At 37.0% G+C, this 15,816-nt stretch overlaps 1 protein-coding gene across 3 annotated transcripts in view; it reads right to left on the bottom strand.

Annotated features, from left to right (window-relative positions):
• Positions 1-2,981: 2,981 nt before the first annotated feature.
• The window catches only part of thsd7ba (thrombospondin, type I, domain containing 7Ba), a 204,651-nt gene continuing 191,816 nt past the window's right edge, over positions 2,982-15,816 (bottom strand). For all 3 annotated transcript variants that reach the window (XM_028024089.1, XM_028024091.1, XM_028024090.1), the window contains 6 exons: positions 15,551-15,724; positions 11,434-11,529; positions 9,278-9,360; positions 8,719-8,914; positions 7,696-7,783; positions 2,982-7,369 (listed from right to left, as the gene is read on the bottom strand). In XM_028024089.1, the coding sequence (XP_027879890.1) occupies positions 7,288-7,369; positions 7,696-7,783; positions 8,719-8,914; positions 9,278-9,360; positions 11,434-11,529; positions 15,551-15,724 (719 nt within the window). In that variant the 3' untranslated portion in view covers positions 2,982-7,287. The remainder of the gene's footprint in view (positions 7,370-7,695; positions 7,784-8,718; positions 8,915-9,277; positions 9,361-11,433; positions 11,530-15,550; positions 15,725-15,816) is intronic.

Raw genomic sequence — 15,816 nt, 5'->3', positions numbered from 1 at the left:
ATGGGAATGGCATCTGATTTTAGCTCTTGTTCAACTTAGCCAGCATCTATTTCAGATATTTATAAAAAGTAATTCCTCCTGACCCTTTAAGTTGTAACGTAAGTGAAACCTATAGTGATATCTGTAGAAACTTGATGTTATTGGAATATGAGAAGGCTTGATGTTTTGATTTAAAGAGGATATGAATTTCATAACTCTGCCCCATGATGCACAGTTCTACAGTATGTGGAGGAAGTTGTATGTTCAATATTTATTAATATGTGTTTCTGACAAACTTCCTTGTGTAAAGTAAAACCTTAAAGAAAACCAATCCCAAAATTCTTTGAACTCTAATAATTTATGTAGGTGCAGAGAGATGTAACAGGAATGGAGGTTCACTCACTGCTACTTTATTTATGAGTTTTATGAAAGAAATATGAAATATTTTATAAGTGATATGATGGATGGAATTACATAGTCCTAACTTTGCCTAGAGAATATTGGTGTTCTGGTTAGATGAGAAACAGAAAATGATTAGTGCAGGTTAGCCTGAAAGCAGCACCCTACTGTGGAGATTCCTTTCCTGTGTGGTCAAAGACAATACAAGAATAGATGGCTCAAAATACAAAATGTTAGAGGCTGCAGAAGCACTCAGACTGTGACGTTGTAGCTACAATGAATGTCCTTAAACATTCATTGTAGCTATATGCAAAAATATGGCAGTGTTTTGGAAAAAATAAAATAAAATAAAAAGTTTGCCAATCATGTACAAATTTGATTTGGCCAGTAATGTGAAATCCAAATACAAGTAAAATTTGTGTTTATAAAACCTTTTTAAAGGTGCTGTACAATGTAGCTGCTGTTGGATAACAATTCTCCTTACAAATTACCATGCTCCTTTTCTGGGTTTTATGCCTCTCATGCAGTCCATAAAAGGTTGACTATAAATACATATGCCAAGGCTTTCTTCAGTTTATTAAGAAGTATTGGGCCTGACTTGCTAATAAAACAGTAATATGAACAGTTTTAAGTGATATAATTTGAAAGAGTTCAGCAGTTAGTCTAATTAAAACTGGCTGCAAGAAGAAATCCCAGGCAATCAAAATTTCACATGTTACGCATACACAAGGGATGCATAATGGTGGTCATCCAAAGGTTATTTATAAATAAACAACACTAAACCAGTGATCTACCGTTGATTAGGCCTGTCACGATAACAACTTTTGCTGAGCGATTAATTGTCTCCAAAATTATTGCAATAAATGCTAATATTGGGGCGTGCTGTGGTGGCGCAGGGGGTTAGCACGCGCCACGTTTGGAGGCCTTAGTCCTCGACGCGAACATCGTGGGTTCGACTCCCGGTCCCGACGACCCTTGCCGCATGTCTTCCCTCCTCACCCTGCTTACTGTCGAAAAAATACGAGCCACTTTCTCCGCAAAAACTATTCGGAGAATAAATAAATAAATGACGTAATAATGCATGCGATTTCCTGCCAAAGACAGATACACTTTATTTTCAAAAGGACACTTAACACTGGAACTGATAAACAAAATAAACAAAACAACCAAAAACAAAAATAAAATGGATTCTCAGTCTCCATTAACAAAATACGCACTTGAATAAAAACTAAACAACATAAAGTAAAAGTGGAAATAAATACTGCATTCAACCAAAAGAGTGCAGATTATGAAGTCTGTATATTATGTTGCCCTTCAGTAATAATTAGATTTAAATAGAGAAGATGGGCATATTTTCTACCTGATGCAATAGTTCACACTACACGATTTTTGCCCCTGTTTTTCCCCCTATGACAATCTTAGAACGTTGGTCTTTCTAAGATTGTCGCTTGCGATTTCATAACCGATCATCCTGTAGTGTGTGGTGTGTTACGGTAGATCGTCGTTGCCGCTCCGATCTGAATCAGTTGTTTTCCCCGACTGGGATCGTTAACGCAGCCTGTTGAATGTGACAGGTAGCCAATCAGAAAGCGCGGATTTTAAAATTAGTTCACTGGACTTGTAGCCATTATTTTGCGCCCATTGTTGGACACCACACAACACAATCGAACTGTTATATCTAGGATTTCTGTCGGCTAATGTTTGGTCTCAGGTTTTGAAAGTGGGCCGACAATCGGCCGACAACTCTAAGATCGTGTAGTGTGCCCTGGGCATTTCACTAAAGAAATGAGGAAGGGAGGGTCAGTGGAGAGCACCGGAGTTGAGCCTTTTTTCATTCAGTGTCATCAACAGAAAGAGAAAAAGGCCGGAAGAGACGATAAAGTCGATAATTAAAATGAGGTTGATAGTTTTAATTCATGGTACGATTAATTGATTTATTGTTTATCGCGACAGGCCTCTTTCTAGGTAAAAAAAAAAAAAGGAAAAAAAAGCAATAAACATGAATTGTTTGAAATGGCCCCACAAACGTTGAAGTTTTATTTTTCTCCCTGCTCTGACGAATTTCACCAAACCATATTTTATTAGAGTGTTCCTGTTTCCTTATAGGAACAAATTTAATAAATTAAAACAAAACAAAAAAAAAAATCAAACTGTCACGTTGCTCATAAATCTTAACTAAACCCTCCAAATGTGTCTTGAAAGATGCGCAAATGAGATGAATTGGACATGACAAGATTGGCCCCCGTCTTTGCCATGGATCAGATGGCCGTGACACAAGCGTTTTAATTCTGCCTTGTCTTAAGCAAAAGTGACAGGATTAAATAAATGAATTAGATGAGACAAAGATTTAAACTCTGCTTCGCTCGCAGCCCGGGATTATCCTGGGACTATCGGACTGGAAATCTGACTGGAGGGCAAAATGAATCTTATCAACTGCTTATCTGTTCTGGGCTTTGCTTTAGAGCCTGCGGTAATTACAATATATCAGATGTATCAGGACTTGAAAGTCAAGGAGCCATGAAAGATCTTTGCTGGTCTGGAGCTTCTGTCTTATACATATTCCTCTCAGAGAGGGGGTAGTGAGAGAAACGCAGGCCCTTTTCTTGATTTTCACATGATTTCACAATTTATTTGCATTTTGTCCAGTTCTCCATGTACACACAATAGTAACACAAATAGCTTAGGTACTGTAAACAGTAGGCAAAGATGTTTTTCAATCTGTCGGACACACCCAAAGGAGATCTCATAAGCATCTAAGAACAGAAATGTTTCTAGTTAGCTCATGATATGTTGTCAAAAGCATCGGAATACTTAAAATTTGGGTTTTTCCGTACCCAACTTTTACCATGTGTGCTTTTTGCTTCCCAAATCTCAGAAACACTGCCCTAGAAGAGACTATTCTAAAAATGTTTGGCAACTTATGAAACAGAGTCTTTTTGCAAGGCCACTAGGAGCGCTCTCTGCCAAAATAGATCAAGCATGCCTACGTACAGAGACAGCTGCCGAAATACAGTTGTTGTGACACGTAACAATCATATTTGTACAACCAGAAGGATTATAGAGTGGCTGAATAAATACATTCAAAATGAGGTCACCTACAAGAACGGGTGCATCTCATTAAATAAGAATATTAGCGAAAAGTTAGATTATTTCAGTTATTCAGTTACAGGCGATGAAACTGGAGGATTACATAGATTCGATACACAGCTGGACAAATTTCAAGAAATAATTTCTGCTTATTTTGATGGCACAACTACTGAAAATTTAAAATGGAAGTTCTCAGAAAATTGAGATCTTACTGAAAAGTGTGTCCATGTGCCGATCAGGCCATGCACTTAATGCTAAGCCCGTCCCAATAAACAATTTATCGCATAATAAATTAAAATGAGATCGAAAATTCCTATTCTGATAGCTAATACTGTTTGAAGGGCAATTTTCTTTTAGGGAGAGTACATAATGCATTTTTACAATCTGGTTTTGGTGGTGTGTGGTTTTTATTTCCTTTACTATTTTTGTTTTTGGTTCTGTTTTTTATTTTGGATATTAACAGTGTAATTGAAAGACACTATAAAATATTCTTTCCAGAATGAAAGTTTATTAGACTTTGAGAGGGCAAACTTGAATTATTGTGCCATTATCAATATATAACTTGAAAATGGTCACAAGTCAACTTTATTGTTTATCTCTATAATTTTAGGGACTATTTGTTATTAAGTAAAATTTGTTACTGTGACTGGCCTAATATTTGGTCAACACTTCTTTTGTAACATGAGTTACTAGATTAATGTAGTGTGGCATGAAGAGGATTTTGAATCTCAAATTTTGAGCAGGCTTTGTTTCTGACTCCTCTGAAGTCTGTGGTTAAATATCTGCTGCTTGTGCACTTTTTCTTACATTCAACTTTCCGCTTTGATATGGCACTCTGAATTACCAGCTCCAACCTTGTTGTGGAGAGTTTCAGTGACTCTCGGCAAGAAGACTGTCAAGTCTTCACAATGACTGTGTAGGTCATAACATTGCCATGCCATTATATTTATGCAATTTGCTTTTTACTATTGATATTATGTAGTATGCTCTATTTTCTAAAGAAAAAGATTTTCATTAGCTGAGAGCCATAATTATTAAAATGAATGACATTAACACTCATATCACTGTGTCTGATGAATCTATAAAACACGAGTTTACATTTTTTAATTAAATTACAGAAATAAAGTAACTTTTCAATTATATTCGAACTTATTGAGATGCACATGTGAATCTCTTTCATTATTGGAGGCCAAATGAGAAACAGCTTAATACCTGGTGAAAATCACCAAACACAGGAAATACGGATCCTCCACTGAGTTGAAAAGAGAAGTGAAGGTGAAAACTTATTAAAAATCATTGATGCACTGAGCTTCAAGAGAAAATAAACGAAAAAGATAAAACTGGGTTGAATGACAGAAAACTCCACAGATTTGAGAGTGAAGTTAGTTAACGTGTTCATGAATATTTGGTATTTGCAATCTTTTCTTCAGGCTGAAACAAAATATTTACTTTTTTTTAGTTAATTGAAACAGTGTCTGGAATAATGATTAAAAAAAGAAGATTTTTGAACAATTTTCTTGAAAACAAATAGACACAGATTAGACATGACATTATGACCATTTGGCTAATAGTAGTTGGTCTCCCTTCTGCTGCCAGAACAGCCTTAAACTGTTGACATAATGAAAATAATGAACTTTTCAATGACTCCACTAGGGCTCTAGATGGTTCCTCTGGTATTTGGAGTCAATATGTCAGCAGCAGCTCTTTTCGGTCCTGTAAGATGGCAGGTCAGGCCTCCGTGGATTGGACTTATTTGTCCAGCACATACTGAATTAAACAGAGATCTGGGGATTTGGCAGCCAAGTCAGCACCTCAAACCATTCTTGGTTTGTGGCAGGACGCATTATGCTGCTGAAATATGTCACAGCCATAAGGCTGCACCAGTGGTGTTCATGGTCTGCAGCACTGGTGGAACATACATCATACAGCAGTGCACACTAACCTGGCCATCCACCTGATACAAAGGCCAGGCCACCTTCTTCTATTGCTCTGTGATCCAGTTCTCTATTTTTGCTGTTTTGCACATGTTTTGCACTTTGTTTCCATTTTCACGGTTTGACAACTGATGGTTTAAAGTTATTTTTTGAAATATTCTATTGGTCTCTACTGTAAGAAAATGAGTTTAGGAGCCTAAAACAAACAGAAGTGTAGCCAAAAAAATATTCATACAGCTTGCCAGGCTCAACAACTGAGAGTCACTTTAGAGCACAACAACCGTATTTCCAAAATAATTCACTAAAGACAAATATTTGCTTGAAGGCGAGTTAAAGGAAGTTTTTATTCTCATTGGCCCTGGTAAAATAAAGGTTAAAAAAAATAATTCTCATGGAAAAACCAATCACATGGCAGGGATCACTGGCCAATGAATATCTACAAGCAGAATATTTCTAATACCCATTAGGATTTTATCAGGAGTCGTACTCCAAAATTACTCAGAGATACAAAAACAGAAACACAACAATTGAGCAATTTTGACTATCATAGCTCATCTGTTGTGTTGGACCACAGTAGCCAATCTTCTGCTTTGATGGGCCTGCAATCAGTTCACCACTGTCCCCTTTCTGGACCTCTTTTGATAGATACTGATGGCTGCAGACTGAGAAAATCCTACACAAGCTGCAGTTCTGTAGATGCTCTGACCGATCTGAATAGCCATTTCAACTTGGCCCTTGTCAAACTCACTCACTTACACTTTTTTTCTCCTTCTAACTGATGAATTTGGAGGAAAACATTTTCACTTCCCACCTAAATCTTTCTCCTTTAGAGGTGTCCTCACACAGAAAGGGTGTGTGTTATTTACTTTACCTGCCTGTGGTCATAATGTTATGCCTGATGCCATGAGTAATCCAGCCAACATCTTTGTGATTCTCCTTTATATTTAAGAGATAAGTGCTGTTTTGCTTTGCATTACATTAAAACTGTGTATGAGGTGTGATTTCAATCATGCTGGTTTCCAATCTTTTCATTTACATGTTTTTTTTAATTATTATTTTCTTCTAAAATGCACCAAAATTGTATCCTATTGAGTAAAAATGACATTAACTTGTTGCTGAATTTTATTTTCTATGTCTGGGAGTCACGTGAAAACGGAGAAATAGCCAAATTACATTTGTCCTTAAACTCGAGGCAGGCTTTGATTTTGGTTTCCACATATACACAACATATTGCATCATCAATAATACACAATCAGACAGCAAAAATAAATTAAGACTTGCATTACAGTTAAAACACTAGAAAAGTCATCAGAAAAAAAAAGAATCAGCACTAACGTAGTGCATAAACCATCTTATTTGTTTGAAAATAAGAAATAAAAGAGTTTATCCAAAGAGTTTGTGACATTACCTTTTACAAAGTTCAGTAACTATTGAGAAAAATTAAAATACCTTTCAGTAGAATGTGTAACTACAGACTGGAGCATCTCCAAAACAAATAAAAAATAAAACAAAGAAACGTGGTCCCTTCTGATTGTTGACACTTCAAAAACCTCCACAGTAGATTCACTTGTGGATTCATTTTGTCTTTAGTGCCTGAAAGTCTTCTTGCTTCATCATTTGCAAATGGTGCTTGGACCGTGTGTTCATGTTGCAGGCAGTTATAGAAAAAAGGATCTCGAGGTCCATGTCTCGGTCTTGGCTCAACTGGCTTTGGCTCCGCTTGTTTGATCTGGCCAATATTCCGCGCCGTCAACAGCAGACCAAATCGCTTTACTATAGCAAACATAACCCGGCTCAAGCAGGTCGGGGTACGTGCTTGGCAACAATGCAAACAAGGTCAGAATCCTGCCCAAGGCCCGTCATGTCCTCATGAGGTACAGCAGCCAGGTTACATATCCACATCGCCATCATAGGCAAGAGTCAAGGGCTTCTGCGGTGGAGGAGATGCCTTAGAGGTTTTTGATGGCTTGCTAAAAAACACCAAGAGACAAGACACAAAAAGCTCAGAAAGCATGTAGCTTGGTGCAGCACAAGGCAGTCCAACTTGATTTCAGTCTTTAAAAAGAATTTCATTAACTGATAACAGGAGCTCACAACAGACAAAGTAGTGTGGAGGAGTATAACTCATACTTGACAGGGCTGTGTTGGAGGAAAGAAATTTCTTTTTGCCTCTCCATGTTTATGCTTTTCTCATACCAAGTATGTGCGTGTGTGAGAGAGAGAGACCTACAAAGAAGCTCCTGTTTTTACAATCGTATGTGGCAAAACATTTTGAAGAGAGTGGAATTGGACATACCAGATCAGGAATGACAGCGTGATGATGAAAAGTACTACAATGAATCCAACGATGGCTACAGCATAAACCCACAGCTTTACTCTTCCATCTGTGTAATCAAAAGGGAGATTTTAAATAAAGACATTTAAAGATTATTTAGGTGTTCATGAAACTCTGCTCCCACACACCACCATGAAGATATTTAATGTGGTCAAATTATCTTGCTAAAGTGTCCAAACCATTTGCACATTTTGACATACTACAACGCTAGCAGGAGTTTGCGTGACACACCATTTGAAATAAGTGGATGTTTGTCCAGTGGAAAGAAAATTATGTCGTCTGATGTGCCTCTTTACCAGCTTTGCACATAATTAACAGAAAACGTCATCCATTCTTCTTTGCAAAATAAAAGCAAATGCAAAATAAACCATTGAAAACCATTTAGAAGTTTTCTTCAACTTCTAAATTATCTATCAGGATTAAAATCCCAATAAAATACACATAATCCTGTGATTGCAATGTGACAAAATGTTGAAAAGTTCAAGAGGTTTCAATACTTTTACAAGGTACTGAATGAAGTCCGTTGTGTTTTTCCCCACAGATTATAATAAGGAGTAGTGCAAAGACATTGACCTAGAACAAGATGTGCAACCTAAAGAGCCATTTGCTCTCAGGACAGCCAAACTGAACACGTTTGTCACGACTCTTTAGACAAATATCTACTTTATAAAATTTCTTGTCATTTCTAATTTTAGGATTTAATATAAAGATAATTCAAATTCAAAAATACTTTATTAATCCCAAAGGGAAATTAAATAAACATAAACATAATACTGGTACATTCTGTGTGGAAATTCAGTAAATTGTGTTTAATTTGTTATTACATTATCTGGTCCCTATTAATGTTTAGCCATTATGGAAGGTCCAAAGAGACACTTGCTCGTCCCTTTGTCCATTTATTTTACAGGAAGAAGGGTATTTTTAGAAGCAGAAACAATGTCAGACATGCTGATTGATTGTTGCAGATAATTTCCATTTCAGTACCTGGGCCAACGGGCCTTAAGGTCCACTCGCTGAAGAGGTCGTTGGACTGAGACGGCCGGGGTTTTAATCTTCCAGAGTTAGTTTTCACATCGGCTTTCTTGCTGTTGTCCACCCCGGGGGTTCTGGTGCAGTAGTCCAAGAAGCCATGCGAGGTCATCACTTCAGTGTAGCCTTTCTCACACCCACACACTCCACTCTGCACAAAAAGGTACCAAAAACAGTAGAGGATCATTTACTGCAATTGTTACTTCACACTTTACAAGACGTGCAGTGCAGTTACGTAAGGATACTCTTAGGGGCAGTATAACATCAATCTGTGGCCATTAATTCTTATCCCCACCCCAAAATTCCCACCCTAAATGACCTCACAGGTGTACATCTTAACTGACACAAAAAGTTAAATGAATCCGATTAGCTTCTAATGGCCTGCTTTAGGAAATTAAAAACGTCATCTATCACGATCCATGCAGCTTCCCACCAAGAAGTATGAGAGCAGAAAACAACAAAAAAAAAACTCTGCAGAGACCACAGCTTCCTGGTCGAAACACAGCAATCTTACCGGCGTGCAATGCGAGAAGGGTTTTGTGCACGGAGGATGGCAGTGTCGAAGGGTAGTGGGCCTTTTCTGTGGGAAACACCCCCCTGAGAAGACAACACATTCTTATTTCTGTTCCTTTACCCATTGATCAGTAAATTAATGCTCTGTCACAGCTGATTAATGAGTTCAGGTTCCTATCGGGGTCCCTGATCAATTGGTGAACATTTTAATTCCAACACAGAAAATTGCATGTCAGAATATCAAAGAGTAATGCAATGGGCTTTTGGGTTCCCTGCCAAAGCAGGTTTTCATTTTTTTTCCCCCTTCTGGTTTCATATTTGCCAGAAATACTTCCTTGGAGTGATAAGATCACATTCGCCTGCTATTTACAGCATATCAAGCCTGCCTAAAGCTTTTTTATTCCCACAACAGTCGTAGTTTTGTTCTGTTTCTCCGAGGCTGGTTTACTTCCTATAAATACAAATGCGTGATTATATTTATATGGATTGAAAGCATCCCAGCTCAGTGCGGTTTATTGATTACTTGCGTTAAAAAGGGAGGAAAAGAAAGAAATCAATTGACCCTGGTGTGGGAATAGGCAGATCAAATAAAGTGTAAAATGTTCTTAGAACACTGTACTAAAACTACTCTGTGTGAGTGAATCTTCAAGCACTGGTAGAAGTCAGCATGGCCAAGTCAGAAGCAAATCAAGTCTTTAGCGACTAAAATTAATATTTCACATCAAATGTATGCCGTCTAGCCTGCCTAGAAATATATGTAGGTTATGAAATCAAATGACCATCTTTCAGTTTATTTCAACAGATAACTTACTTGTTTGTCTTTTTCAGAACATTCAACATGCAAAGACACTATGAATGGCTGTCAAAACATACAACAGTTACCCTCTGAAGACATAAATATGCCTCTATGTCAAAGCAAACTTCATTAACGGCAGAAAAAAACTTAGCAAAATGTATCTATTTCCTTTTTGCTTGATTTGCCACTCTTAATTATTTCAGAGCTTCAAATTACTTTTTGAATGAATAAATACAAAATAGTTTTCAAATGTTGATTTAACTTGTTTGGTGGAAAGGCTGTACCTCAGTTATGATCAGTTTTCACAACGCTGAAACAGCTAAGCACGATGCAACTTAAAACATGGCTGATGAGAGGAGATAAGAAAAACTGTAGATATCAGCTTCTGCAGTAGTGCTAAGATGGTTTTCACTTTGCTTTTTAATGCATTTTAACAAATGTTTGGTTTTTTAACTATTAATATTGGCAGGTATAATAATTTTTCAAGTGATTCTCAAGTATTTGTGGATTTTAGCTATTTTCGGGCGGCTGTGGTCCCTAACCAATTTGAACAATGGGGATCCACTGTAATACATAGCTCAGTTTGAAAGACATCCATCAGGAAATTATTACTTAATTTAATCATGAATCAAATGAGCCACAATTCCTGGTCTATTTTCACTCCTGATAACATGAGATAAGAATTTTTCATGAGACTTTAGTCTTAAGAGTTTGAGCCTGAGTTGAATCTGAAGCCTAAAATCTTTGTTTTTGCAACTTAAGTGCTACTCGGATCCTCATCTCTGCCTCCATGCTTGTCTGAATTTGTGACTGACAGAAAGCACAGTCCATGTGCTGGCACAGAAAGTTTCAATCTCATCTTAGTTTTGTTATATATCTGGAAAAGATCTTATCCGTAGAAGCAAAGCCTACTGACAGCTTAATAGTTTTGGAATCTCTAAAGATGATACTTTTGCAATTCAGCACTGTCAGATCTTAGCAGATGTTGCATTTCCTATTATCTCCTGATCCAATAAGGTGCTCTTTTCTTCTAAATGTAACTCAAAACCACCTGCTTCAGCCACTTCTGGAAAAAAAAGTTTTCAGTGTGACAGTTTTCAGAATGAAAGGAGATTCACTTCGTGTCTGAGCTGCACATTTTATTTTAGAGCTACCGACTTATTCTTTAATGTGGCACACATCCATATGACACAAAATGAAATAAAAAAGGGTTCAACTGTGTCAGTGCAGGGGAACATAAACAGAAATAGCACACGTTCAGCCGCTGGACTCATGTAGGAATTAGGCAATATCGCCGTTTTCCTAGGAGATATTGTATGTAACCCATCTATGAGCAGTCACTGGAGACTGTAAGCCTTCACCTGTGACATTAACACCATCTGAGCGTTGACACCACACTGGCCTCTTGTTGTTTGTCCATCCCCCTGTTTTCCACTGGTAACTGTGGCATTTTCCTCCTGTAGCAATGGCAGAGAGATAGATGCAATCCTCATTAGCAGTTTATATTGGGTATCCACATCTGTTCTCAGGCTCCTATAGATGTTAACCTCCATTTTCCTCAGGCCTACACCTTTATATTATAAAGCTAAGACATATGATGATTACAAAGACAGGACAAAAAGGAAAAAAAAAATAGAAATCCCTCAACTGAGGCAGCATGCGAGACAGTGGCAACTTTGGATAAAATTAGGTAAAATTGGTTGAAAATATATGAAATGGGCCTCTTTTTGCAATCAAAGCTCTTATTTTCCTGAGGGACAGTCCACAGAAAGGTTGATTTGAAGAGAAAAGCAAAGACAGATAGAACTGATTTGTCGGACTGAAAAAATCGCAGCCACACAAAGCTGCAATTTAGGACAAACTTACAAAAAGAACCAAAGTAACACCACAGAAAATACAGAATTGAAGTTACACATAAGGGTTACTGCGGTGGGTACAATTTTAAAATAAATATATTTGAACTTATGTGTAATTTTAAGTTTTATGTGTTCAGATTAAAAAGAAAAAAATGAAGGCTATTATGGTTATTGGGTGTATGAAGGTATTCAGGGCTTTTTCTACTGCTGTTTCACAATAGTTGCTGCACATTAGAGAGGTTCCTTCACTACTTTTACAACTCCTCTTAAAGCCTTTTCTTTTTCTTTGGCCTTCAATAATTAGCTAGAAATAGTTTGACCTTGCTTATTTTAATTTGCTGTATTGTATTTAAATTGTTACTGTTCCTAGGTCTTACTTATACATGATTGTGATTTTTGAATTTTTATAGTTTTCTTTGTGCAGCACTTTGTTGCTGCTGCTGCTCTTTCAAAGAGCTTTATAAATAAAATTGCTGTGGTATGGCCATGAAAGCAGCAAAAACTGACAAAATTGATCATGAAATATAAGAAAAAAGAAAGTTTTTAGTATAAAGAAAGGTAAACATTAAAACCATATGTGATAAAAAAAACATTAAGCACAAAGTAAACAGAAATAAATTTAGAGATGAACTGACAAAATGGCTTTTGAGAACAATAGAATCAACTTTCCTACAGTAGAATATAACACAAATCATTGTGATAAGTATGAGGTTCCTCTGGCTCCGCCCAGTGGTCCTGCAGCCATTTGCAGAAACACACCGCTCCCGGTCAGAAACAACCAATTAGAATCAGGAAGAAAGTCTTTGCACTGTCAATCACACTCTTCTACGCGATGCTCACACCCTTCCCCCGCTCAGTGTGGACCATCAAGCTCAAGTTTGCCAGTACGCTGCAGCTGTATTGTTGGTGGAAAACCTTGTTCAGAATTTCAGACTACAGTTTTTCTCAGAACTCCCTACTGCAGCTTTAACAAAAAGACAAAGTTGTTTATTTAAGCTTTCAACCTCTGTTATTTTCTGGATTTTGAAATGTTGGCAGCCTTTTGGACCTTTCAGTCAAGGTAGTGATGTACATGCTGCAGGGACCTCTGCATTAGCAATGTAGCAATTCAGTTATTATGTGGTATTATGGTATGGACGAATACCCCAAATATGCTGGCAAAATAAATTTCTGCAAATTAATTGTAAATCATTCAAAAATAGGCTTAAAAAATTGCTTTTATGTATAAAGGGTGTACTCACTGTAGACTCTTCTTCTTCTGCCTATTTATGTAGCATGTTCTCTTCATCAGTAAGTCATGTTTAGTAGAGTGACTGAGGTAAGTGTCATTGTGAGAGTCTGCTTAAGAAAGTAAAATCCTTGTCTATTTATTTATATTGTGTGACCTTTGACCACAGACAAAACAACAAAAATTTGCTCGCAGCAGAAAGACAAGAAAAAACAATTGTATTTTGCTAAAAGGATATTTGTATTTATTAAACTTGGTCTCGGAGGATCAAAGCTTTACAACAAGAGGAGACCAGAAATCGGACGTAAAATCCAATGCTTCCCTAAATATATTTTCTCTAAATCTTACTGGAACCTGCTTGCTACCATCGGAGCACTTTGGCTATAAGAGCAGCTAAAACTAACCTTGTTATTTCTGTCCAAGTTGGTGTAGACACTCAGCCATCCTGGACATTACAAGTGCTTAAAAGAGTGCTTACATATAAAGCAAGCCGTGTTCAGAAGAGAAAAAGCCTCTGGGTTAGAGGTGGAATGCCTTCAAGAAACATGAAAATCCAGCAACTTCTATTTAAGCACTTAGAACTGATGCTACCTGCTCACTGTGAGTATTAAGTATCTGGATTAAAACTTGGTTTAAATAGATTTCTTTGGGTTCAGATAAATGTAAAGCAAATTAAAAAGAGGTAAAAAATAAAAAAATCACAATAATATCTATGTCTAAATCATTTATTGGAGCTTTTTAATATTCCTTGCCAAAGCTTTTTTGCATCCTCTCTCTCCCATCACTCTTTTATAAGGTTCCCTTTTTTCTAGTATCCAAGTGCATGAAAGCCGCTTTATTGCTGATTAAATGACCAGGAGTGAGAATAGAAGAGTCATCAGCAGGAACAAGAAAAAGCCCACATAACTAACATAAACCGATAATGTCCGATTCAAGCTCATACACGCAACCATCAGCTTGACCATGTGTAACACTGCATGGCCTTTGTGATGAGGAATTTCACTCTGGGGCCGGATACGGCCAAGGATTTTATAACCATTTGAATCTCAAGCTCTGTTGGCAGTAAAACACAAACGCAAGTGTTCTGCAATAAAACAGAACAGACAATTATGGCTTACAGGCAAAATAAGAAAAAAGAACAATAATGCTTGTTTCGGAAAAATAATGAGAAGTGAGATTTAAATATAACAACATCTGTTTAATTAATCACTTAGGGACATTAAAGACATTGGATTCTTGATCAAAAGTCTCTCTTCTTTATCTTTCTAAATTCAACACATGTGAGACATACCACCAACTATTTTCCAGACACATAACAATACGTTCTTGAGTCTCTCTCTCTGTGTTGTGGCTGACCCAAAATAAGTAGAAACGGTACCGCTCTCCTTCAAGACATTTGTCTCAACTATTTGCTCTATACCAGAGTTATGTAAAGCTTCACTGCATGCCAAAGAAGCAATTTAGCTATTTGATTCAAGACCAGGGACTCATTTCAACTGGCAGCCCTCAAGGACTGAGACCCCTGCTCTTTTAGCATTAAACGCATCAATCAGATTGATGTCTGATAGGGGATAACACTACAATACAACTCCTAAAATTACATTTTACAATACATCTGACAATCTGAAAACCTTCTTTATCATATAATCTTTTAGTTTATTTTTCTATCAGATAGTTTAGAAAACCCTAGAAGACATCTTCAATCCATATTGAGTCCTAAGTGTTCTCTCAAGTAGCAAACACAACTCCACACTGCCATGATGCAACCCAATAAACATTTCAGGATAGTTTCAAAGGTCAAAGGTTGAAATATCTTATCTTTATCGCAGCCCTCATGTGTGTAGCTGGAGTTTAATGGACATTTATTGGACAGCAAAATAAATGCTGTCGAATTCATTTAAATTGTCTAAACATCAAGCAAAAAATGCTAAAGTTCATTGAAAAATATAGTAAGTTTTCCAGGAAAGGTATTTGCTCATAAATACACACACAGAGTTTTTTGTTTTAACAATTTTTCTGCCATTTTTAAAGGTTATTAGGGTAATAGTGACCAGTAGTCATTAGTAACTGGTTGGGAAGAAGGGCAAGGCATGCAGTAAACAACTCAGGAACCGGTAATCGAACTCCAAACAGTCGTATGGAGGACTTTAAGCCACTTTAAGCAACAATTATTACAACAGAAACAAATGTACAAATACAACAAAACCTTGACTATCAGGATCAATGGATATATTTGTTTCCATTTTATAAAGTTAAATTAAATATACAATAGCATTTAAAGGCGTTCATATAAAAAAAACTTTTAATATGCTTTGGTAAAGAGAATTAATTATATTATGAATACGATTATCAATATTTTGGTGAAAATAAGTATAAGTCAATCTTCCTTTATACCTTTGCAAGGCTGGGTCTCAAAGACCTGACTGGGGCAGCTGCCTTGGTTCTCCATGGCTTGAATGATCACAGCTCTGGATCGCGCCTGGCGACCGGTGGACTCAAAACTGCGGCCCTCCAGGCAGATCAGCTGGCAGGAGCTCCAGGTGGACCACTGTGTCAAATGGCAATCACCTGAACAAATAATAATAATAATAAAAAAACATCAAGTCACAGATTGATCCTGATCCACAAATAATCTTCTTCTGTCCTGTTGCCAACTATAT

This window comes from Xiphophorus couchianus, chromosome 7, assembly GCF_001444195.1.
Source record: "Xiphophorus couchianus chromosome 7, X_couchianus-1.0, whole genome shotgun sequence".
Taxonomy (NCBI): Eukaryota; Metazoa; Chordata; class Actinopteri; order Cyprinodontiformes; family Poeciliidae; genus Xiphophorus; species Xiphophorus couchianus.
Note: the sequence above shows the minus strand (reverse complement) of the source record. Positions and strands in the feature narration are given on the sequence as shown.